This window comes from Thunnus albacares, chromosome 7 (assembly GCF_914725855.1).
Source record: "Thunnus albacares chromosome 7, fThuAlb1.1, whole genome shotgun sequence".
In the NCBI taxonomy this organism is placed as follows: Eukaryota; Metazoa; Chordata; class Actinopteri; order Scombriformes; family Scombridae; genus Thunnus; species Thunnus albacares.
Window position 1 is genome coordinate 31380094 of NC_058112.1, and position 23568 is coordinate 31403661.

A 23568-nucleotide genomic window follows, 5' to 3' on the forward strand; every position below is an offset into this window, starting at 1 on the left:
TTTGTTTTCAGGAAGAAAAAAAAACCTGTCAAATACCAGCACGCAGGTCGTTACATCGCTATCTCAGTGTCTCTCCTCTGCTCCGCTGTGACGTCTATCAGCAGGTCTCAACGAGGGGAGTCACATCCACCTGCTACATGATGCACATTTCCTTATTTGGACATCACTCTTGGAGTTGGGGGTGTTCCCCAGAGATAAAGCTGAACTACTGACACACATGAAGTGCTCCCAAGGGACTCTCCATAACCTGTTGTTCCCCTTCTCCTTTCCACAAAGTTAAGTTGTAAAAAAAAGGGAGTGAATAAAAAGTGCAAAGCAATAATCGACTTTGAAGTTCTTCTCGACACGTTACATGGTGTGCTGTCTCTGTGTTATGAGTGTATAAATAAGTAGAGATCTGTCTGCACATTTGCAATGCATTTGGTTTTAGCTCAGTAATCAGTGCAGTTATCTATGATCTATGATCTATGATCTATGATCTGGGAGACTCCAGTTGGAGACCTGATGTGGGGACCTCCTTTGTAAGGTAGTTTATTCATGAACACTTATTGTAACACTTTAATTTTCTAAAATTAAAAGCATAATAAAAACAAAAACAGGATTTTTAAGATTCTGTCCACTTTCATTCGAAAACAAATACAAATAATTTTGCTGCCTCAACAAACACAGATACAAATACTGGACCCTCTGCACATCCCTAGTATAGACTAATCAGTTATTGGTTGAAGTTAACAAACTACTATTGCTGTATGTATGTAGAAATTTTCTCTCTTTAAGTGCTTTTGTTCATTTTTGCCCAGAAATTTGCTCAGGACATCATGTAGAAAGTTAAAGTGGTACAGAAATCTCTGAATGACTGAAGTCTGAGCTGTGACATCATCCATGTGATTAGTGATCAGCTGATCAGTAGGCTGCCTCTTTCTGTACTGATTGATGAAACAATCTTAACTTGATCATCATTCATTAATGTTTGTCTGCATATTAAGGTGAGAACAGGACAAACTAACTGTTGTTATTATGAATGATGCAGACAGTGAAGCCATTAGACTGAACAGCTGTTTTCAAACAGCTGGAGACACTTGTGTTTCTTCTCAGAAGGACTGAGAGGAGCTGGACCATCTTGTCATCTTGTTCTACACCTACACTCACTGCATCCTCTGTGACTGGCTGGTCCATCACTGTGCAGACTTTTTGCATGTATCACAGTCACATATTTACCACTGTCATTAGAATACAGGAATACAGGTCACCCAGCAATCAAGTTTATTTAATAACAATTTTAATTAATTATTCATTTCCAGTATAGATGAATATATCTGTTATGATCATTTCACATAACAGAAACCCAAATGTGCAGCTGTGAGAATGAAAGAGGAGACACATATGTCTGAACTCAGTTACTCTTCATCCGGATTGAAACAGGAGATGAGACAGACTGATTCTGTGTACATCTTGTCTACTTGTTGAAGTTACTGCATCTCCTCCAAACTGTTCATCTTCCGTCTGACGAAACTAAATACACATCCAATGAAAATAAGAAGACTAAATATATTCCAGTATAATCATCATTTATTAAATCAAGGCAGGTCTGTGATCTGAGAGGTGAGAGGAAAGATTAAAGAGGCGAGTAAAAGAGCAAATAATCTTAGTATGTAAATCAGTTGTTGTCGACAATAATGTCTTGATAAGATTGTTTCAAATTTCTGATGACCTCCTAATGAGTTCTTAAGTGCTGTAGTCTGCTGGTTGATTAGTTGGTCGATATGCTCTCATCCTACCAAATTCTCATTGGTCGAATAATCTCTGTGTTATTTTCATAAGGAAAAAAGTGCTACATCAACAGCTTTCCAGGATTAATCCATTATTTCCAGACTAATAAATTACCTGTGAAAACAACGGGGGTGTATTCAAAACACCCCCGTTGTTTTCACAATTTTGAACTTGCCCAACCTAATGGAGACTGGTGGGTCTAACTGTACTCAACGTTTACTGAACGTTTACTGAATCAGTGTTTCTCCTATAATTATAACGAGAACCCATGCCAGGCAAAAAAAAAATTTTAATGCCAAAAATAATGCCAGATATCCATTCATTCGGAAATCAATAGCGTTTGGGACCAGATATGTCTGGGGACAAATGTATTTTACTTTCATTTGTACATTAATAATAACAGCAATAATAACACATGACTGTTTGTAACTTTCTTTGATTGAGAGAGAGAGCCGCAAACAAGCCGTCCCCTTGCTGGAGTTGAGTGATTTTTGTGATTGCTCTGATTAATAATATCCTTTGATTTTGAAGCAGAAGCCTTATGTTTTATTCAAATTCATATTTATTGATCGCTGCTCCAGTAGCAGACGTTTGTGTGAGCAGTCTGCCTGGTAACAGCTGATCAGCAGGTCATGTGATCAGCTCCTCTGGTTTTTAGAGCAGCTCTAAGTCAGACTGTGTCAGTGTTTGTCAAGAGAACAGAGGAACATGGCTTCTTCATTTCTGAGTTTCTCCCTCCTCTTCATCACTGTCTACACAGCAGGTAGGATCAATACACTGATCACTGATCAATACACTGTTTATATGTCATAACTGTCTACACAGCAGGTAGGATTAATACACTGATTACTGATCAATACTCTGTTTATACTGTCAGCTGAAGGTTCAAAGATGAATTCTCTGATTCACAAACTGTTTTTTACCCTCAGATGCATATATGGAATTTGCAGTGGATCGCTGTGAGTTTAACTCTCCTGAGCTGGAGGGCATCCGGTACATCTACTCTCATTATTACAACAAGGTGGAGTACGCCAGGTTTGACAGCAGTGTGGGGAAATATGTTGGATACACTGAGTTTGGTGTGAAGAACGCAGACGCCTGGAACAAAGGTCCAGAGCTGGCTGCAAGGAAAGCACAGAGGGAGACGTACTGCCTAAACAATGTTGGGAATGACTACCAGCGTGCTCTGTCTAAGTCAGGTGAGTTTGTGTTTGATCACATTAAACCTCGTTAACAAACTGAATCATTGACTGACAGCAGCCGTGTTTATTGATCATCAGAGTTTAAATTGACAGAGTGAAAACATGTTTACTGTCCCTGCTGAATTTATGATCTCTGTCAGATTCACAGCCATTGAAAGTTTTCATATCTGCATCAGTTCATATATAATAATCAACCATCTCATTATAAAATTATTATTAATTAATTCACTTTGTTTCTTGGACTCTGTCATGTGTTGTTTTTGGAAGATTGGATCATTTGTAATGAAATCAAACATAAAACAGAAGCTGTTATCTGAACTTTATGAACTGATTAAAGTCATCAGAGTGAGTCTCTGTTGCCTCCTGGTGGTCAAACACTGTTACTGCAGCTACTGATATACAGACCTCAGCAGGTCATGGAGAATAATCAATAAATACAAATCATTCATTCAGAGGAACATCACACACTGTTGTTTACATTCTTACATATTGAATGGATATTAAAGATCAAACATCAGCTGTAGTTGTTCCTGGTCACCTGACACTGTTCACTCTGCAGCAGCATAAAGACTGTCTAAGTATCACAAAGCTGCTGAAACACATAAATGTGAAGCTGCTGACACTCTGTGCTCCTCACTAACTGACCGGAGTAGAAACAACAACCTTCAACAGTTCCTGCTGCTAAAGTTTCATCCCTTCATCATCATGAGTTCATTCAGCTGCTCACACTCCACCGTAGTTCATCAATAATCTGAATGAAATAAAGTTACACTTTCGTGCCAGGGGCCTTCTTGTATCCATACAAGTGGGCTTGGATGTGGCTCTTCGGCTCTATAGCGTCCCCTAATTACTTTTAGCATTTTTGAGGTACAGGGTGCTCAAAAACTGACAAAACTTTGCACATTCATCAGAGGTGGTGTAACTTGATATCTGATATGGGTCTTGGACATGGGTGTGGTAAAATGGGTCAAGGGTGCCCCATAGAAAATTTCAAAGTCAGTGAATTTTGCCCAAAACATGTTTGGGGTATTAAACAGGAAGTTGTTGTAACTCCACTTTACATCGTCCAATATGCCCCAAATTTCTCATGTTTGATAAGAGTCCAGTCCTGAACACATCTACATGTCAATATTGAGTCATAGTCATAGCACCACCTACTGACAACAGGAAGTCAGCCTTGTGTGACAAACATCATCCGATTTACATGAAAATTACGTGGTGTAGTCTACACATGATGTAACAGAAACATGACGTATAATTAGCGGGTGTTCTCTAGCGCCACATAGCGGACACAGGAAGTGATAGTTATCCCCTACATGCAGTTTCCAATATTCATGAAAATGTATATCCATGTCAGGTGCCCTCTGGTATTGCTGCATAAATATTTCACTTATGTAGTATTGTGTACATGCAACAGGAATATAGGCCTAAATGACATATAGTTCATCGAAAGTCTACACATTTTCTAATAAGACTTATTCAGCACCACATACTGCACACCAGAAATAATATTTTACCCATTCAAACAGTTTCCAATAATCCTAAATATTAAGAACTGTGTAAACAGATCTAGAGTAGCGATACCACGATACCAGGGCCCGTTCATGCAGCTTGCAGCTTTAATTTGGATTTTGTCTTTTGAAACCAATAATAACAATAATAATGATGTTAATAATAACAATAATAATAATAATAATAATAATAATAATAATGTTACTGTGTTGCAGTTAAGCCTTATGTCCGGCTGCACTCTGTGGTTCCCCCTTCTGGTGGACATCCCTCCATGTTGGTCTGCAGCGTCTACGACTTCTACCCCAAACAGATCAGAGTCACATGGCTCAGAGACGGACAGGAAGTCTCCTCTGATGTCACTTCCATCAATGAGCTGGCAAACACTGATTGGTACTACCAGATCCACTCCCAAATGGAGTACACGCCCAGGTGAATCCAGCTGCAGGTGATCAGTAAAGGTGAGGCGGTTCCGTCAGGACGCTTTGCTGTCAGTCAGTTTGAGTTTGTGGCTGAAAGTTGAGCAGAGTGATTTACTGAGAATGAAGGAAACTCAGCTCAGAATGTTGCTGCTGGAAGTTTGTCACAAACTCTGATGTTTGTTTGTGTTGAAGGTCTGGAGAGAAGATCTCCTGTATGGTGGAACACGCCAGCCTGCAAGAACCTCTGGTTACTGACTGGGGTAAATACCTGTCTGTCTGCTCACCTGTCTGTCTGCCTGTCTGCTCACTTGTCTGTCTCTTTGCTCACCTGTCTGTGTGTTCATCTGTGTGTCTGCTCGCCTGTTTGTCTGCACATCCGTCTCTACCTGTCTGTGTGTTCACCTGTCTGTGTGCTCACTTGTCTGTCTCTCTACCTGTCTGTCCTCAGATCCGTCCCTGCCTGAGTCAGAGAGAAACAAGATCGCTATCGGAGCGTCAGTACTGATCCTGGGTCTGATCTTATCTCTGGCTGGATTCATCTACTACAAGAGGAAGTCACAAGGTCAGAGCAGGAAACCAGTCTGATACCAGTCTGACACCAGTCTGACCAGTCTGACCAGTCTGAGCAGATTTAATGATGAGTCTGGTTCTGTTGTTGATCTTGTTCTTGTCTCTTCTCCTTTAACCCAGGATGGATTCTGGTCCCCCCTGATCCTGGTCCTGCTCTTCATTTTTGATTGAGTGAACAGAGTTGATCATATTGGTAAGAGGTGATGGGAGGTTCCTCTGGAGCTTTCATAATAGTTTTTTACTCTTCAGAATGTAGCCCAGTCTAAAAAAGTTTCATTTAGACAAATAAATATGTAAATAAATAGAGATGAATAGATCATCTTAAATGTTTAAAAAGTATTATATTAAAACCAGTTAAGTTGAATGTTTAACACAGTTCACAGTGAATTAGAACACGCAATAGGCAGATGAATAAATCTTTGTCATTGTGTTGGTGAAGTTCATGCAGTTCAAGAAGTTTGTTTGCTGTACACATAAGAGTAGCGTGTTTATCACACAACCTAACCCCAGAGGGCCTAAAGTTGTCCATCTTGACATATTGTTTAATTGCACTGGTTGTTACCAACTGGTCAGCCAGTTGGAAAGGTGGAGGGATGTAGAGGAGACCCTGTAGAGTAAAGCTATGGGCTAGTTAGACCACAAACAGGAGCTGTGTGAAGATTGTATACGCTGCTGAAGACTGTTTTTGGTCATTACTTCGGTAGATGCAGAGTTTACCAAGGGTAACGGACATAATAGCAACCTGCAGAAGACTGAGGACCAGGAAACACTCCATGGACAAAGAGTTGATGTTTCCCACTCACTTCATCTGGACTTGTTGCCGCCAGCCTGTAACGTCACTCATCGGTCCCTTCGTCATGCATCTCCCCATTCCTCATCCTTCACCCATGTTTCAACTCAGGGGTTTGTGAGTAACAATTAACCAGTGCACATGCTATTTTATTTTGTAGCTTGCATTTGCAAGTGAAGGGGCCATTTGTTTCAGGTCACTACGCTCCCAAGCAACGACTCAGGCCTGCAACGTTCAGTTTTGCTTTAAAGGACGCTATTTTATTTTGGTTGCAGAGTGAGTGTGTGTGTGAGTGTGGGTCCTTTAAGTTAGGAGCTACGCTATTGGTAAATAAGATAGAAGAAGGTCATAACTTCTGAAAACGGTTTGAAAGAATAAGGGAAACACATTTAAGTTTTGTATAATATTTTTATACTTGTTTTATTTTCATAATTGGTTTAAATATTTGTTTTTATTAACTAAATTCATTATTTGCATTTTAAGTTCTGTGTGTGTCATATTCACATTTCATTAAGGTGTGATTTGAGTTTAAAAACAGGGAATAGTAATTAAAACATAATTCTTAGTGGGATTTAAAATGAGTGATTCCTACTATACATTCCTGCTAAGTGGAGGCACCATCATATATTTGTAGCTCATGTCAAAAAGTTTAAAAGCTGGGACTTTTACTGAGAGCTTTGGGAACATTTCCAAGGTACAAAAAGTGGAGGAAAAACCAGATTTCAGGTCAGAATCTCTCAAACTAAATCAGTCACTTGTTTCCAAAAAGGTTGAACAGATGAATGAAGCCAAAGAATATAAACATCAAAAATCACTGGGTTCAAATCTGACCCAGTCTGGGTTAACACAGCACCCACACAGTACTGGGTTAGTGTTGTTCTAAGCCAGTCTGGGTCAATACAGCACCAACACGGTACTGGTTAGTGTTGTTCTGACCCAGTTCTAGTGTTAGATTTTATTTTGCTGTTGGCTTATTTGTCCAAACTAAAGCTTGTTATAACACTGGTTGTGTGTAACACTGGTCAGAAGAGACTGCTACTGGTTAAAGTTATCCAGTGTTGAACTGGTGCTGTATTGACCCAAACTTTGAACCCAGTGATGTTTAGTGTGTTCATGGTCCTTATCGGTCCAGCAGGGGGTGCTGAGACCCTTTTAATCTGGATTTGTGCTTGGAGATGATAAAGAAACAGATCAGGTTCTTCTTCTCCAGAACCAGGACTGGAAGTGGAAGCAGACTGGGTTTCCTCTCATATCACTATATCAGCTTCTTTTCCAGCCTGATGTAGCTGCTGAAATGTGTATTCATTGAGGAGAAGCACTTGTATAATTAGTCTATGATGCCTTTAATATGATTTGAATTATAAGCATCAATAAATATCTGAGTTATTTCTTATTTCCTTTAGAAAGAAGTGGTGGATCTGCAGGTAAAACTCCTCTCTGCCCAGTTTATGAGACGGCTGTAAATCCACAAAATTATTCAGATTTCCATTTGTTATTATTCAGTACTTGTATTCTCTACCTGTGATCTTCTTCTTATCCTCCAATCCTTTATTCAACCAGGTAAAAGTCTCACTTAGATTAAAAATCTCTTTTTCTAGAGAGCAGCATGAGCACTGTGACAACAATAAATACAAACAACAGAAACAGCCCAATACAACTGTCACACCGCAAACCAGTGAACACAGTATGATGTGATGCCGGGTGGAAGTGTTGCTCGTATGCTGCCAGCTCAGCAGTTTATTGAGTCCACCTTTATTGATTTATCTAAGGCTTTCAATACTGTTCTCTTGATATATTGGATTTGATGTAAAGTGGTGTAATTGGTTTGCAAAATATGTCAGTGGTAGGACTCAAGTTGTTGTGGCTGATGGCTATATGTCCAGCTTTAAGAGTGTTATTAAAGTTGTGCCACAGGGCTCCATTTTAGGCCCACTTTTATTTACCATTTTCATAAATGAAACAAACTGCACAATTCATTTGTATGTGAGCGACGCTATTATCTCTACAACAGCGCCCTCTGTTGACCAGGTGGTTCTAAACTTGCGTTTTGATTTCTGTGCTATACAGCTAACATTGATTGATCTTAAATTACTGTGAAACTCAGATAAAATTAAATATATGCTGTTTTCTGGAAAACAGTTTTCTAACTAACTATACCATGGAAGTAAATATTACTACTCTTAATGGGACTCCAATTGAAAGAGTATCTTCTTATAAATAGTTTGGTTTCTGGATAGACGACAAGCTGTACTTCAAAAAACATATTGATGAAGTCTTTAAAAGCAAAGCTGGCATTCTTTTATAGATTTAAGGCTTGTATCACCCAGAATTATAAAAGGATATTGTTCAGCAAAGCTTTTTATCTGTTATGTTGATGTAATTTATAAGCACTTTATAAGCACACTATAAGCTTCTACTCGTGAACGTCTCCATGCAGTCGATCATTCTGCCCTCAGATTCATAATTGGGAGGCTTTAGAGCTCATTGTTGTGTTCTTCAGGAGAAAGTTGGGTAGCAGTCGTTGGCAGTGAGAAGACAACAGCGCTGCATCCTGTTTATCTATAAACCTTCCTGTGTATCTGTCATATCTTATTACCTACAGATCAGTTTCACTCTGCACTTGGTCCCAAGACTCTGTAGTCCTTGAAAATCAGCACTGAGCACTGAGACTAGGAAATTGGCTTTTAAATATTACGCTCCACACAAGTGGAATAACTTGCAGAAGAGGTAAAATTAGATGAGTTAATCCCTTTGAATCATTTTAATCTCTTATAGTTGACACAGTGTGAAAATGTGTTTTTTTTAGTTGAGCTTTAACTTATATGTACATATGTATGTATATATATGTAATATACATTGCTTTTATTGCCTTAATATGTTTCCTTTTATGTTTTATTGCTTTTGTATATTGCTTTTCTAGTTTCTTATATTTTATATTGCTCATCTGTTTATATTTGCTTTATATATTTGTCCATTATGTTCATAGTTTCTTATGTTTTATGTTTGCATTGTAATCATGGCATTCTTGTAAAAGAGAGTCTGCTCTCAATGGCCTACCCTGTTTTAATAAAGGTTTGAATGAATGAATGAATTCAGTAAGCCTGTGTTCAACCTCCATAGAGTAGTTTTTTGCCCCCACCTAAATATAATTTAGATTTAACCCAGAAAGATCAGAAAGGTTTCTCTGTCCAGTTTGTGACAAACTTTACTAAACATGAAGCTGTTGTCAGTTCTTGAATAATTATTATGTCTTGTAGAATAGAAAGTGAATCCAATATCGGATCAGTGTAGGTACCACCATATATCAATCAGCCCCAATTCCTGCAATATTCTATTTATTTGTTTTTCTATGGGACTCTTTCTTCTCAGTCTGTTAGTTGTGTCCAATCTGGGGTTCAGAAGACTATCGAAGTCCCCTGCACATAAGGTATTGTATGTTTCTGCAGCATTGAGTTAAATAATAGTAATGATAATGATATTGATAATAATAGTAATAATAACCCTGGCGAAGGTGATATTTCTGCCTGGGGGAGTGTATATGTTACACTCCAGTTTGAGCTTTACTAAAACAAATTTACCCTCTTTGTCTTTTTGTTCTGAAACAAGTTCAAAGCAAACCGTTTGAATCAATATCGAATCCCTTTGTTCTCTCCTGATCTATCTGAGGAGAAAAATGAATCTCTAAAACCCATTTTCTTTAGTTTCTCATGTTCCATGTTAGACAAATGTGTTTCTTTCCAGAAAGCAACTTGATTTTTCGCCTTTTTTAACTTTAAATTATTTTTTAAAATTATTTTGCTCCTTGTGATGGGATTGTTTAGACCATTAACATTCAGTAATATATATAATATAATACTGCATGTTCATTAGTCACTCTAAGCATATATTCCTGTACCCATGAAATCCAAGTCCCAGACCTCAAATAACAACAGAATCAAACCAGAACATTCACAGAACTTGTGATCAAAACCACAATGATACAGAACAGGACTTCAACTCAGAGGGTTCCTGGTTACCTCTCTGTGTGGAGGGGGGCATTAAGCATTAAGTGGCAAGAGTAAAGGAGACCCACAGACCAACAGGTAAATATAAAAGTGTTAATGTATTACTATTTGTATGCATAGAAAATACACAAACATAAATAGTAAACAACGTGTTATGGGAAAATCTTCAAATGGGCCAATAAATCTTCAGGTCACCCACAATTTAGCATTAAACTCAAAACTTATAAGAGAGACACTCAAAGAAATACACTGGAAGCTGGTAGAGTTCTATGTGAATAGGTTTACTCTGCATGAAGAGCAATACAAAGCAAACTGAGGTCTTGATCCAGGGATAAAGAACCTAAAGCAAAATCTTAAAACATTAAATTATATACCTCTCATAACCCCTCCTAATGCGGAGCTTATTTTCTAAACTCTACCTTGCTTGACTTTGACACTTTGGTGATAATCCAGACATGATTCATCTAAAAAAAAAAATGGTGTCTCAAACTTCTCTAACATGTATCAATTGTACCTGGCAGTTTCCACATTTCTCACGATACACATGGCCTAGCAGCCTTCAATCATTGCACACAGAATCAAAATGTGACATTACTGATCATCCCCTTCCAAATTCCCTTGGGAACTGTCTCTTATTGACATATTTTTGCACAGTTACTAACATGTTGCACAGTTACTAGCACAATTGATTGTTGGGGACATCTGTCTCCATCACATAATTCCCCCCTTTGCGGCTGAACAGTCACACTAAAAACTATTCTACCTGTAATGATGGAGTCAGTCACACATTCGAGCAACAAGGCTCCTGTGGTGAGATGACCATAAATATGGCTATCATCCCGAGTGGGTCCAGTCATTACAGAGCATGGCATGGAAAACCTCTCCTCCCTGTTTGGCAGGGAGTGAGTAAAAGCCGCACCTTGCCTACATCTCCCTGATCTGAGATGTGAGAGCAAACCTCCTTATAGCTGTATGAGGGAAATTCTCACAAGTCAATATAAAAAACTAATCCAGTGATTTGACATACCCATACTTTAAATGATTCACGGTGTAAAACCATATCATAATATAATATCATAATAAAAGAATCACATTGCTGCCCTAAGCTGGTGATAGCATAAGATGTGAGGCTAGCATTGATTCAAGTAAAAACAAGTAATACACTGTAACTTAAGGTCACTCAATATTAGAGAATATGCTGTTTTTCTGGTCTAAAGACCCAGATAACAGCAAGCTTAATCACACTAATATAACCTAAATAAGAACAAAAAATAGACACATAATTAAATTGGATCAGGTCTCGGTTCAACTTAAAGGTGACAATAAACTTCCAAAAAGTCATGAGGTGCAAAGTGAATTGATTAGAAACATGCATAATAAACATGAAAAAGTCTTTGGTATGAAAGTCCCTTCTTTTCTTCATTCTCCTGTGGTGTCTATCAACACCCCCACATCACGCACTGACTCTCAAAACACCAGGCAACTGCAGTGCCGAGTCAGGGTGATGGGTGACTCATTGTTGCACATCCTCTTCACATGTTGTGGCACATCCTCTTCTTGTCCTGATCTGTTTGATTATCCGTTGGCGGCATCAACTGATCTGTGGACTCCTTTGGATTGGTCCATAGGTGTCCTAGGTCAAGCGCTGTCTCCATGCTTTGGGACACTGGGGATCAAGCATACAATCAGCAAAACAGTCTTTGCACATGCAATATACATCTTCTAGTCTCTCCCTCACCATAAGGCATCAACCAACCAGGTGTATTCTATTAATGAGATATAGTACCTGCCTTTGTATCTTCTATACTGGGCCTTTAACTTTTCAGCTGTATGCTCTATGCCTTTCCTGCCGTAGCGTGCTAAACTATCATATGTACTAAATAGTATCACGGATCCTAGTCACAATGTGATTACTTCTTTGGCAGCAGTTGTCTCTAATGGCATACTCCACCTAGTGGCTGAGGAAATAGCGATAGCTACACCTTCTACTCTGTGAATCTGGGGTTACGCCATGTTTACGATACCCAACAGCTGTCACAGCTCTCAATCATGATGTCAGACCCCCTTTTTATATCATTAAATAAGTAATTAAAAACAGACTTATCAGAAAATTGAGCACTTGGAAAAACATCAGTGTGATAAGAACGACCATCCGCTAACATGGAGGGGGCGGGGCTTATGACCTATAATGTAGCCAGCCACCAGGGGCGATCAAGATGTTTTGGCTTCACTTTTGGGGAGCTGTCATGAGGTCGATATTTATATACAGTCAATGGGTCTGTCTAAATATAATGGGGGCAGCGTTTTTACCAACAAACCAACAAATCAAACACATCAAAATAAAGAATGAAATATGATTGAAAAAAACCTTTATAGATGAAACTCCAGCTCTTATATATATATATATATATATATGTACTGTATACACACACACACACACACACACATATATATGTATATATACATACATGTATGAGTGTGTGCCTGTGTATATGTTTGGTTTGGTATTCCTCAAGTTGTGGGGACTCACCTCCCTTGTGGGGACAAAAAGTAAGTCCCCTTATTGTAAATTATTAATTTTAGGGTGAGGACTTGGTTTAAAGTTAAGATTAGTTTAGGGTTAGGTTAAGGTTAGGGTTAGGGATGTGGTGGTTATTGTAAAGGATAGAATAAGTCTCCAGGAAATTAATGTAAGTAAATGTAATGTCCTCTGAAGTGATGGAAACATGACTGTGTGTGTGTGTTTGTGTGTGTGGGTCTGACTTATCCTACTTTTGGGGACACATTTCCAATAGGGGACCACTTGTCCAACAGGGGACAAAAGCTGTGTCCCCAGTTGGGAAAAAGCTGATTTTTGGGTCAGTAGTAATGGTTAGGGGTAAGTCTCCAGGAAATGAATGAAGTCTATGTAATGTCCCCAAAAGTGACCTAGGTGTGTGTGTGTGTGTGTGTGTGTCTGTGTGTCTGTGTGTCTGTGTGTGTGTGTATCAAGTTATAGATTGTCTTGTATCTAAATTCCTGTTTTGTCTGAACAGAAGGGTAAAAGACAAACAAGATAAAACATTTTGTCAGCGGGGGTCAAACGGGTCAACAATGAGCAGCTAATGCTGGAGGCCTCACACAGGCCTACAGGGAACAAGGGGAGAGATGCGGGTATGACACACAACAAAGGTCCCTTGTCATACTCAAACCAGGGATGTTGCAGTTATGTGGCATGCACAGTAACCATTCAACTACCGGCTGCTCCGTCACGGTCATTGTCAACCATTTCAAAGAGGGCTTTGTGCGTCTCTGCTGACTCAACGCTCTGAAACATAAAGCAGCCCGACGCTCAGGTGTATAAAAGCTGTGAGCTCAGACAGGTATGGAGCACACCAACGACCAACATCAACACAACCAACAGCACATGAACATGTCCACCACCGAGATGAACATGATGGGCAAGGTAAGTCCCAGAATGCATCACTTCTAAACATTTTATTCTAAAAAAAAAACACACACACTCAAAGGTAGAGTGAGGTCAGCTGGGAAACACAAGTCTGAAGGCTTCTGACGACTTTGATCAGTATTGATGCTGATACTCACCTGATCAGGCTGATAAGGTTATTACAGTATCGCAGCATGTTTACGTGATCGATCGGCTCCACATGGTGAGGTTTTATACTCTGAGACTCTGAAAACACGTAACTGCTTTTCAGTTTCAGTTTTCACACAACTGCTTTAAACTATGGAGATACATGTTTTTATTTGACAGCAGCGACATTTAAATGGAAATAATTCAGGTGATGTTTAATTTTATTGGTCAAAAATTTTAAAATAATTTCAAAGTCAAGTGAATAACATGTGACTAAATGGATTAAACATTAGTGTCTTTTGATCACAGCAGCTCAGCTTGTTTACAGACAAATAATTCAACATATATGAAGTTTCTAATAACAGAGAATCATGACTTTAAAGCTGCAACTAAAGATTATTCTTCATTAATTAATTGTTAAAGTTTATAAATATATAGTGAGAAAATGACTTGTTGGCTTAAACTCATTTAACCTCTCTTGTAATAAACATCTCAGAAACTTATTTACTTTTAATTCTTAAAATACAGCGACATTGTTCTGTTGAAAATTATTAGACACAACAGAGAAATAAAACATTTTGTTGGCCAAATATGTGCTCATTTAAAAACTTTATTTCCTGACATTTAAAAAAAAAAAAAACGTTTTAAAACATAGTTTTTATTGAACCAGTAAAGCAATAACAGAAACACAATTATTAAATAATAAACAACATTTCTATTATAATCATGTAAAGTATATAAATACAACATAAACCTGAAGTTAAAATGAGAACAAGGACACATCAGAGACAGCAGGACTGTGGAGCAGCAGATATAAATATCACAATTCAATGCTGGAGACTAAAAAAAAACTAAAGAAAAAACATTTATAAGTGAGAAAGAAAATACTGACAAAACATAATTAGATTTCTGAGCTGTTGGAGTGAAAATACTACTTTAAGCCATTTCCTGTAACGACCAGCTACTGGTTTTACTGGTCAGACTCTGATACTTATAATAGAAGTATTTACTGGAACCTGAACCTGCTGGTTCATAAAGTGTTTTGCCGACAGTGATTCAGACAGAACAGCGACCTCTGCTGGTTGAATGTAGGGATTAAATATAATAGAGTTCACAGTGAGATTGATTGATGACACTGATTTTAAATTTATATTGTTAAAACAAACTATCCATCATGAACACTGAGTTTAATAATAACCAGAGTCTGAATATAAAGTTTCCAAACTGTTGCAATACATTAATTATTAAGTCACTCAGTTCATCACAGTCAATAAAAATCCACAGCAAAGTAAATAATCAGTACAATCATATTTAACTAAAGAAAAGACCAAAACAAGACAAGACAAAGAAAACATGAGACAAAATCCTAAAAATGTGCAGATGTGACCTGTTAAGTTTCACAGCTGTGACCACAGCATCCTGCAGAGCCATGTAGCACCCTCTGGTCTAGTTGAACCCCTAGTTGTCAAAGGGTTCGTCCCTCAGCGAGTGCCGATTGTGCCTCTCCTATCTACTATCGCTTTACCCTATGTATATATCACAGGTTCAGATTGATTATTTACAATCGACTCTTCTGTCTCTGTCTCAGATCATCTTCTACGAGGACAAGAACTTCCAGGGTCGCTCCTATGAGTGCAGCAGCGACTGCGCCGACATGTCCTCCTACCTGAACAGGTGTCAGTCCTGCAGGGTGGAGAGAGGCTGCTTCATGGTGTACAACCGCACCAACTTCATGGGAAACCAGTACTTCCTGAGGAGGGGCGAGTACTCCGACTACGTGAGCATGGTTGGAATGACCGACTGCATCAAGTCCTGCCGCATGATCCCCATGGTAAACCCCAAACCCCCGTCCCCATGACGATAACTACACACACTCACATATATTCCAGTCCTTATTTGCACCTAAATTCACTCCAAAAACACTCCTTCATGTGTTCTACTGACACTGACTGATTATTGATCACTGATGAGTGTCTCCATGTGTTGCAGCACCGTGGATCTTTCAGGATGAAGATCTACGAGAGGGAGAACTTCGAGGGCCAGATGAACGAGCTGACCGAGGACTGCGAGGACATCCTGGACCGTTTTGGCATGTCCACCTGCCTGTCCTGTAACGTGATGGAGGGACACTGGCTGATGTACGAGCAGCCCCAGTACAGAGGCAGGATGGTGTACATGAAGCCCGGAGAGTACAGGAACTTCATGAACATCGGCATGGGCAACATGAGGTTCATGAGCATGAGGCGCATCATCGACTCTTATTATTAGAGTCACCTTTAAACTCTGAAAATATCAATAAAGTGCTTTTTGGGTTAAAATTTACTGTGTGTTCTGTTGGATTTGAAGTTGCTGTGCTAATTAGCAGCAAACACAAAGTGTGGCTGAGGCTGATGGGATCAGTTTATCACCCCTCTCCTGTCTCTCCTGTATTACGCCAGTGGATTCTAACTGGTAATTATGTAGATTTAGCCCAGCTCTTTCAGCCATCCATTACTGAAACTAGCCAGCCCAAGACTAACTTTGGTTCAGTGCAGCTCCGCCACCCATTACCTTTAAGGTCAAAGGACTTAAGTCCTGTAGAATTGCCCTTACATTTCTCCCTTGACATTGCCTTATGCTTTGGAGGGAGGGGTTTTTACCGCTACCATGTTCACTTTATTAACCAGGCAGCTGGCCGGATACAGCATTTTAACCAGGGAATATACTGGGGTGCCTTGACTCTGAACTTTACTGCTGCATCTTTGTTATGCGGGGCCCCCTCCCACCCCACCACAGCATGCACAGTCACTGCTCCACCATCTCAAATCTCTTCCTCACACACAGTTCTTAACCGTCTATCACCATTCGCACCCTGACCTCCCATCATCCCTTGGCCCATGGTCAATGTCAAGGGAAGAACAAACAGGGAAGGCCAAATCCTCTACCAGGGAAGCAGGATGTTGTGCAACAACTTCAACCACTTGGGCTGCTCTCTCTTTCTGAGTGCCACCTCCTGCACATCTGCTCCTTCTGCGGAGGTGCTGGTCCCAGAAGTACCTGCTCCTACAATCCAACAGCACCTGCAGACTGACTGTCACAGCATCTCAGCACACACACCCGTTAAGGTAAATGTCCTTGTCCCTGCTCTACAAAACCATCCAGATAGATAGTTCATTCACTTTCACTTTGATTATTAGAGACATTCAGCAGTTAGAATAAAAGCCAAACAAAATCTATAGAAATGCATTTATTTCAGATATAAAGGGAATACAGCAATTACATTACAGCATCATAATTACAGTGCATATGATTGTATATGTATATACACTGTATATAGTACCATAAAAAAAAAGAAAAAGTAGTAATTATAATAACACAGTGGTGGTAGGAGGTTTTGGCAGAGTGGTGTGAAATAAACACACACAAGGTTACATAACTGCTACTTCTTCTTTCAACGTCTCACATACATAAACTCTGTTTCACCACTTTTGTCTAAACTCGTAGCTGCTGTGAAGTTATCTTCAAGGTGAGCAGAGTTGCCGTAAAACAACAAATCTGCACGTTTAGCAGTAACAAAAATGTAAATCGTAATACTCTGAAGGTTTAAAATCACAGACAGACAACAGAATTTACACAGTAAGCATCTTTTGTATCTAAGGAATGTTTTGGTTAAAATACATGTTTTACATCGTAGGTACATGTTGTTAATAATCAATCAATCAGTTCAATAGACATGTTAAAGGTTAGTGATGTTAGATTGTAGTTAACATATTCCCAGTCTGACTGGAGGATGCAGCATGTTTGTGTGACTCGTGTTCATATTAACATATGGCTTGACTTTAAGCATATTTAAACTCATATGCTGTTTCATGCTAACGTTACTGAACATTACTGGGAGACACACAGGTCATCTCTCACTACTTGCATAGGTAACTTAATCAGGATGAACTGGTTAGTTGACTGAGACCAATAGATATTTATAAAGTTGAGTATTTTTAGTGGATATAAACAGATTAATTGACACTGATGGTTAAATCAAATTGTATCTGATAAAATGACGAAAAAAGAAAGATAAATGACAGCTTGAGTATTTTCTTCCAAAAGTAGTATTAGAGCAACTGTCAGGAAGAAAAATAGTTTTTGAGAATAAAGTCAAATAAAGTCGTAATATTTCAAATATAAAAAAAATAATAAGAAAAGTGGTGATATTCAGAGAATAAAGTTGTAAAATTTTGAGTTAAGTCTACAGATTTTGATACAAAGTTGAAATATTTGGAGGAGAAACAAAATATTTTGATAAAAAGGGTATATAAATGGTTTGTTCAGGTGTCAAAGATGAACAAACATGTTTCAGTTTGATCTGTTTGTCTTTGTAATGATTTTATATTCTGGGTCTATATCAGAGTCGTTTGATTGTCATGAAATTCTGTAGAAACATTCATGTTCCCCTCAAGATGAACTGTAATAACTTTGATCCTCTGACATTTCATCCGTCGCCATCATCTGGTCGACATTTCATTTTATCCGATACTTTGGTTTATGATCAAATACACTTGCAAGATTAATGACATTCCCATCAGCCTCAGCTGTACAACACAGTGAACATGGTAAACATTATACCTGCTAAAACATCAGCATGTTAGCATTAAGCGTAGCATAGTAACTGTCGTCATCGTCGTCAGCGAGTTTTTTCTTGCTGACAGAGTTTAAATGTGTGTTGGTGTTCATATTTGTATTTGCGTGTGCCGCATCAGCACACTACTGTCTGTTCCATCTCCTCATGAAGTTATGGAGCGCGTTATGGAGGGAAAACTCCTCCAGACAGCGCTTCTCCGCAGACTTGGTGTTGTTTTACAGGGCTACTTATGTCTGCCTTAAAGACTGAGGTCAGGGAACAAAAGTCCGAGTGCGCAGTTATTACCAAAGATTACATGAAAGACTGAAACATGATTGGCTGTTGCCCTACTACTACTACTCTGCAATATATGCACTGATATGTATCTGTGGATATTTTAAGAAGGTATACAGAGCTATGAGGTGATCAGTGTAAACAGACTCTGGACTACCTGTACTGTATGAATCGTCAGAGTCATTGATGTTTAGGATCAATCTATCGATCAGTTATCTGTCCGACCGCTGAAGCGACAGACAGGTGAGTCAGGCGAGGAGGAAACAGAAGAGTGAAACACGTTAGACATCAGAAGATAGACTCCCTCAGGTTCTCATCTGGCGGGCTCGATCTCCGTCTCTTTGTTCAGCTGACTGATTTGTCCCTCTGTCCCTTCTCTGGTCGCCAGCCTCCATTTCCTGTACGCTCTCTGGATGACCGCCGCCGCCACCTCTTCCCGTTTCCTGTGCAAGGTGCTGCTGATGGGTTCATACGACACCTGCAGGTCACAATAATAATCAATAACGATTGATTACCTCAAGCAAAGGTTGGTTTGTTTTGGTTTTAGAAGTGAGGGGTTTCACAAAGAAGTAAAAAACATCCTCAAAATCACTTTTAATTTCCTTTATAGATTTTTGATACTTTTCTTTTAGGAAAACATTAACTGTAAATATAAATACAGAATAAATTATTATTTTAGCCAACAAAACATAGTTGACAGGACCTGTGCTTAGCCCTGAGTAATGTCTACAGGTATTCCTGCAAGCTAAAATGCTATTTTCTCTAACTTATTAAAGGACAGATTCAAAATTTTTCAAGTCTTTGTTAAAACAACAGTCAGGAGCCAAAATGAACATTAGTTCATTAGTTTTTCTTGCCCTAAGATCCCTTCATAATGCACTTACAATGGAAGTGATGGAGGGCAAAATCCACAGTCCTCCTTCTGTGCAACAAATGTATTTAAAAAGTTTATTTGAAGCTAATTTGAAGCTTCAGCGTCCAAATGAGTCAAATCAAGTAGATATCTTTCAACGTTACAGTCTTTTTAGTGCCAAAGTCCCTCTTTTTGTTACTATACTTCCACCTGCAGCTCAACAGGGAAACACTGTCTGAGGAAACACAAAGAGGGAATTTGATGCTAAAAAGACTGTAAATATGTCAGATATCCACTTGATATGACTAACTCAGACTGATGAAGCCTCATATAAGCTTCACATCAACTTTTAAATGACTGTGTGGACACACTGTGGATTTTGGCCTCCATCACTTCCATTGAAAACACATTTGAATGATCTTTTAATATCCAGTATGAACAGGAGGAATGATTACAGCGAGGAAAACCTCTTTCACTGTTCATATGGACACCTGAAGTTCGATGCTTTGCCACTCATGGAAACTATCTTAATGGAAAATAAGAAATCATTTGTAAAAAAAAAAACAACAACCACAGACTGCAGAACTACACAACAATTCTGACGAGTTAAATAATAAAATGTTAAACATAAATGCAAAAGTGAAATTGAACTGCAGAGAATCACATGAGAGACAGTTTACATGCGAAGGGTTAAACTGAGGCGAGAATAGAATTGAATAGAATAGTGTAAAACCTGGGACGTGTTTTTGGCCTTGAACTTTTCCTCCATGTTGGCTTTGAGAGCGTCCACCTGTCCTGAATCACCAAACACCTGCACACATATAAAGTATAATATAATTTCATAGACAGTGTGTGAAATACAGGGGGTCTCCGGAGGGTCTGGGACCCCTTAATTGACAGCGTGGACCCCCTGAAAATCTCAAAATTAAATTTCATGGGGGTCTGAACAATGGGCCTAATTATTTTCTATTAATTTACATAGTAAGGTTTGTTTTTATGTAATTATTGAAATCTTTGATCATTTTTAAAATAAAAAAAAATATATTGCAGCCAGCGTGAGCGTACTTAGCTCTGCCTCTGCATATTTAAAATAGACAATAAAAAATGTGAATGTGAACTAATTCATATTTTATACAGAATAAAAGTCCTTTATTTCCTTTATCTTGATGAAAAAATGTAAGAAGTCCTTAAACAGTGTGTATATCACAGAACAAACAAATAAACAGACCAATTAAAAAAAACGCAGCAGTGCTTGTTCTTGTATAGCTACTAGGATCTAGTGGATCATGTGGGCTCATTCTGCAGCACCGGACTGTCACAGAGTATTTTGCACATAGAGTAGAGCAGAATATAAAATGACAGAATAGTCCTCAGGTGGAGTTACCTGGGCTGTGAGGGCTGGCAGGATGTCCATGTAGTAGATCTTGTCTCCAGGGAGCAGAGGCAGATCCATGTGGATCAGTTTCATGGTGTTTGGTTTGGGAATCCTCAGAGGATCCTTCAGAGTGTCGCAGAACTCTGACAGCTTACTGTGGAGCACAGGAGAGACCGCAAGAGAGCATTAGAGACTGTTAGAGTCCATCGGACACATAAGAGACATAAGAAACTTTATTGTCAACGAAATTTTGTGCGGCAGCAACCATCAGAAAACAGCCGCAGCGTCCTGATCCGCTGTAAGGTAGAGCAGGTCGTCCACTAACCGCAAGTTGGTGGTTCGATACCCGGCTCTTCCTGTCCATGTGTCTAAGTAAAAGGTAAATGGACTGTATTTGCATAGCGCCTTTCTGGTCTTCCGACTACTCAAAGTGCTTTTTACACTACGAGTCACATTCACCCATTCACACACATTCATACGCTGATGGCAGGGCCTACCATACAAGGTCCCAATCTGCCTATCAGAGGGAGACCATCAGAGACTGTTAGAGTCCACTAGACACCATTAGTGAACAGTAGAGGCTGTCAGAGTCCATTAGAAACCATTAGAGTCCACTGTTTCGACTTTGTGAAAGCTCCATAAAGCTCCAGACAGGATGAACATCACAGGGAGAGGTTGGGAATGAAATATAATCTGTGCTCCTCTGTAATGGAACTCATGGTTTTGAGCGGCATTTTAACCATGGGGGAAATAACAGGATGTGGTCTTTAATAGACATGAACATTTAGTAGGATGAAGCTAAAAGCCTCCCCAGGGGGAGCGCCAGAGAGTTGAAGGTGGGGCAAAGATACTGCGAAGAGTCAAAAATCATCTTCTTTCTGCATCATAACTCAGTCAAATCTGAACAAACAGACATCAAACATTTTAAATGTTGATATCATTCAGTGTGACTTACACTTATCTATCATTATCTCCGATGTCCATCAAAAATAAACCTCCATGAATCCACTTAGAAATCAAAGAAAAAAAAAGGCTTCAGAGCTTGCCCGAGAGTCATCACATTTTTAAGTTTTCTTCAGTATGAAAGTAATCCAGTGATAGTTGTCTGTACATCCGTTGGTTGTTACACTGCAAACAGGACCTGCTAATAGCTAATTTAGCACACTTTAAATGGAGCCAATTGTAAAATGTAAAAAAAAAAAATGCTAATAAGCTAAAAATGGGGGATGAAAGAGAACAGCAGCACCTACCTGTAGCTGACATTACAACAGCACATTTGATGAGTTTTTATGGGGTCTTGTTCTCCTGATGGTTTCATTCTTTTCTGTCATCATATTGGTTCCCAAACAGGCTGATATGTTGGTGTTAGCATGTTTCCTGCTATCAGATTAACTTCCTTCGTTTTCATACAAAAGTCAGATTTCACACTGAGCTGATAAAATGCAGTAGACAGAAAAACAAAACTGAGAGATCCAATTTAAAATACAAGAACGTCGCTCCAGATGGGATTTAAATTACAGGAGGAGCACAAATACAGTCCACAGAGTCCGTCTGAGTTTCAGTGAGACTGTTAGAGCTTTATTCTCCTGTACTGTATGTAAGGAAGGAAGAAGGGAAGGAAGGAAGGAAAGGAAGAAGGAAGGAATGAAAAAATGGAGTCTGGACTCACCTGTACTGTATGCACTGTGAATCATCGGGGTCGAACGTCTTCCAGGTGTTATAAAACATCTGGAGGTCGTCCTCACTCAGAGGCTCGGTGCTGTCCTCTGCGTTCATGTCAAAGATCTCCAGGATGATGGCGATGTACATGCTGATCACCAGCAGCAAGGAGATGGCGGTGTAGGAGCTGAAGAAGACGACCCCCAGCGTCGGATTGCCACAGTTACCTCTGACCGAGGTTCCCGGGTTTTCGATACCTGGGTCGCAGTCTGGAGGCGTGACCATGATGGGATAGAGCAGACCGCCCCATCCAGTCCCCGTGGTGATGACGAACATACACGTCATGCTGCTCAAAACCGTCTCAAAGTTAATCAGGTCGTCTATCATGGCCGCCTTCTTCACGTAGGCGAAGTTTGACATGCCGAAGACGGAGAAGGTGAACATGATGATGAAGAGGAGGAGGCCAATGTTGAAGAGGGCAGGAAGTGCCATCACCAGAGCCCCGAACAGCGACCGGATCCCCTCAGTTCCAGGGATGAGAGGGAGGATACGCAAGACACGAACCAATCGGATCACAGAATACAGATTGGGTGTTCCCAAATAATGTTTCATGAAGCCAGAGAAGAAGAGGCCTGAAGGGATGGAAGAAGGGAAGGAGGGATGGAAGGAAGGATCGAGGGAAGGAAGGAAACAATGAAATAGGGAAGTAAAGGAGTAAGAATGGAAAGAAAGAAAGAAGGAAGGAAGGAAAGAAAAAGGAAGGAAGGAAAGGGGGAAGGAAGGAAGGAAGGAAGGAAGGAAGGAATGAGGGAAGGAAGGAAAGAAGGAGGGAAGGAAGGAGGGAAGGAAGGAAGGAGGGAAGGAAGGAAAGAAGAAAGGAAGAAAAGAGGGAGGGAAGGAGAGGAAGGAAGGAAGGAGGAAAGGAAGGAAGGAAAGAAAGAAGGAAGGAGGA

At 39.5% G+C, this 23568-nt stretch overlaps 3 protein-coding genes and 2 long non-coding RNA genes across 5 annotated transcripts in view; 4 read left to right on the forward strand and 1 right to left on the reverse strand.

Annotated features, from left to right (window-relative positions):
• The window catches only part of LOC122985399, a 365027-nt gene that overhangs the window by 244650 nt on the left and 96809 nt on the right, over window positions 1-23568 (forward strand). The gene's annotated exons all lie outside the window — the stretch shown is intronic.
• LOC122985366 (H-2 class II histocompatibility antigen, E-S beta chain-like) lies at window positions 2473-6652 on the forward strand. The gene is made up of 7 exons (XM_044355964.1): window positions 2473-2533; window positions 2700-2969; window positions 4700-4913; window positions 5096-5163; window positions 5352-5465; window positions 5594-5666; window positions 6178-6652. Exons 1-6 carry the CDS (start codon window positions 2479-2481, stop codon window positions 5638-5640), a joined length of 768 nt encoding a protein of 255 aa, XP_044211899.1. The 5' UTR covers window positions 2473-2478; the 3' UTR covers window positions 5641-5666; window positions 6178-6652.
• Window positions 6927-9350, forward strand: LOC122985404. The gene is made up of 2 exons (XR_006404109.1): window positions 6927-7210; window positions 7254-9350. It is a non-coding gene; the product is annotated as an uncharacterized LOC122985404 (long non-coding RNA).
• On the forward strand, window positions 13620-16157 carry LOC122985369 (gamma-crystallin M2-like). The gene is made up of 3 exons (XM_044355967.1): window positions 13620-13712; window positions 15430-15672; window positions 15831-16157. Exons 1-3 carry the CDS (start codon window positions 13632-13634, stop codon window positions 16107-16109), a joined length of 603 nt encoding a protein of 200 aa, XP_044211902.1. The 5' UTR covers window positions 13620-13631; the 3' UTR covers window positions 16110-16157.
• LOC122985313 (sodium channel protein type 4 subunit alpha B-like) overlaps window positions 17053-23568 on the reverse strand; it is a 34593-nt gene continuing 28077 nt past the window's right edge. Inside the window, exons 28-31 of the mRNA XM_044355874.1 lie at window positions 22627-23248; window positions 20967-21111; window positions 20316-20393; window positions 17053-19207 (exon numbers count right to left, since the gene is read on the reverse strand). Coding sequence (XP_044211809.1) covers window positions 19043-19207; window positions 20316-20393; window positions 20967-21111; window positions 22627-23248 — 1010 coding nt within the window. The 3' untranslated portion in view covers window positions 17053-19042. The remainder of the gene's footprint in view (window positions 19208-20315; window positions 20394-20966; window positions 21112-22626; window positions 23249-23568) is intronic.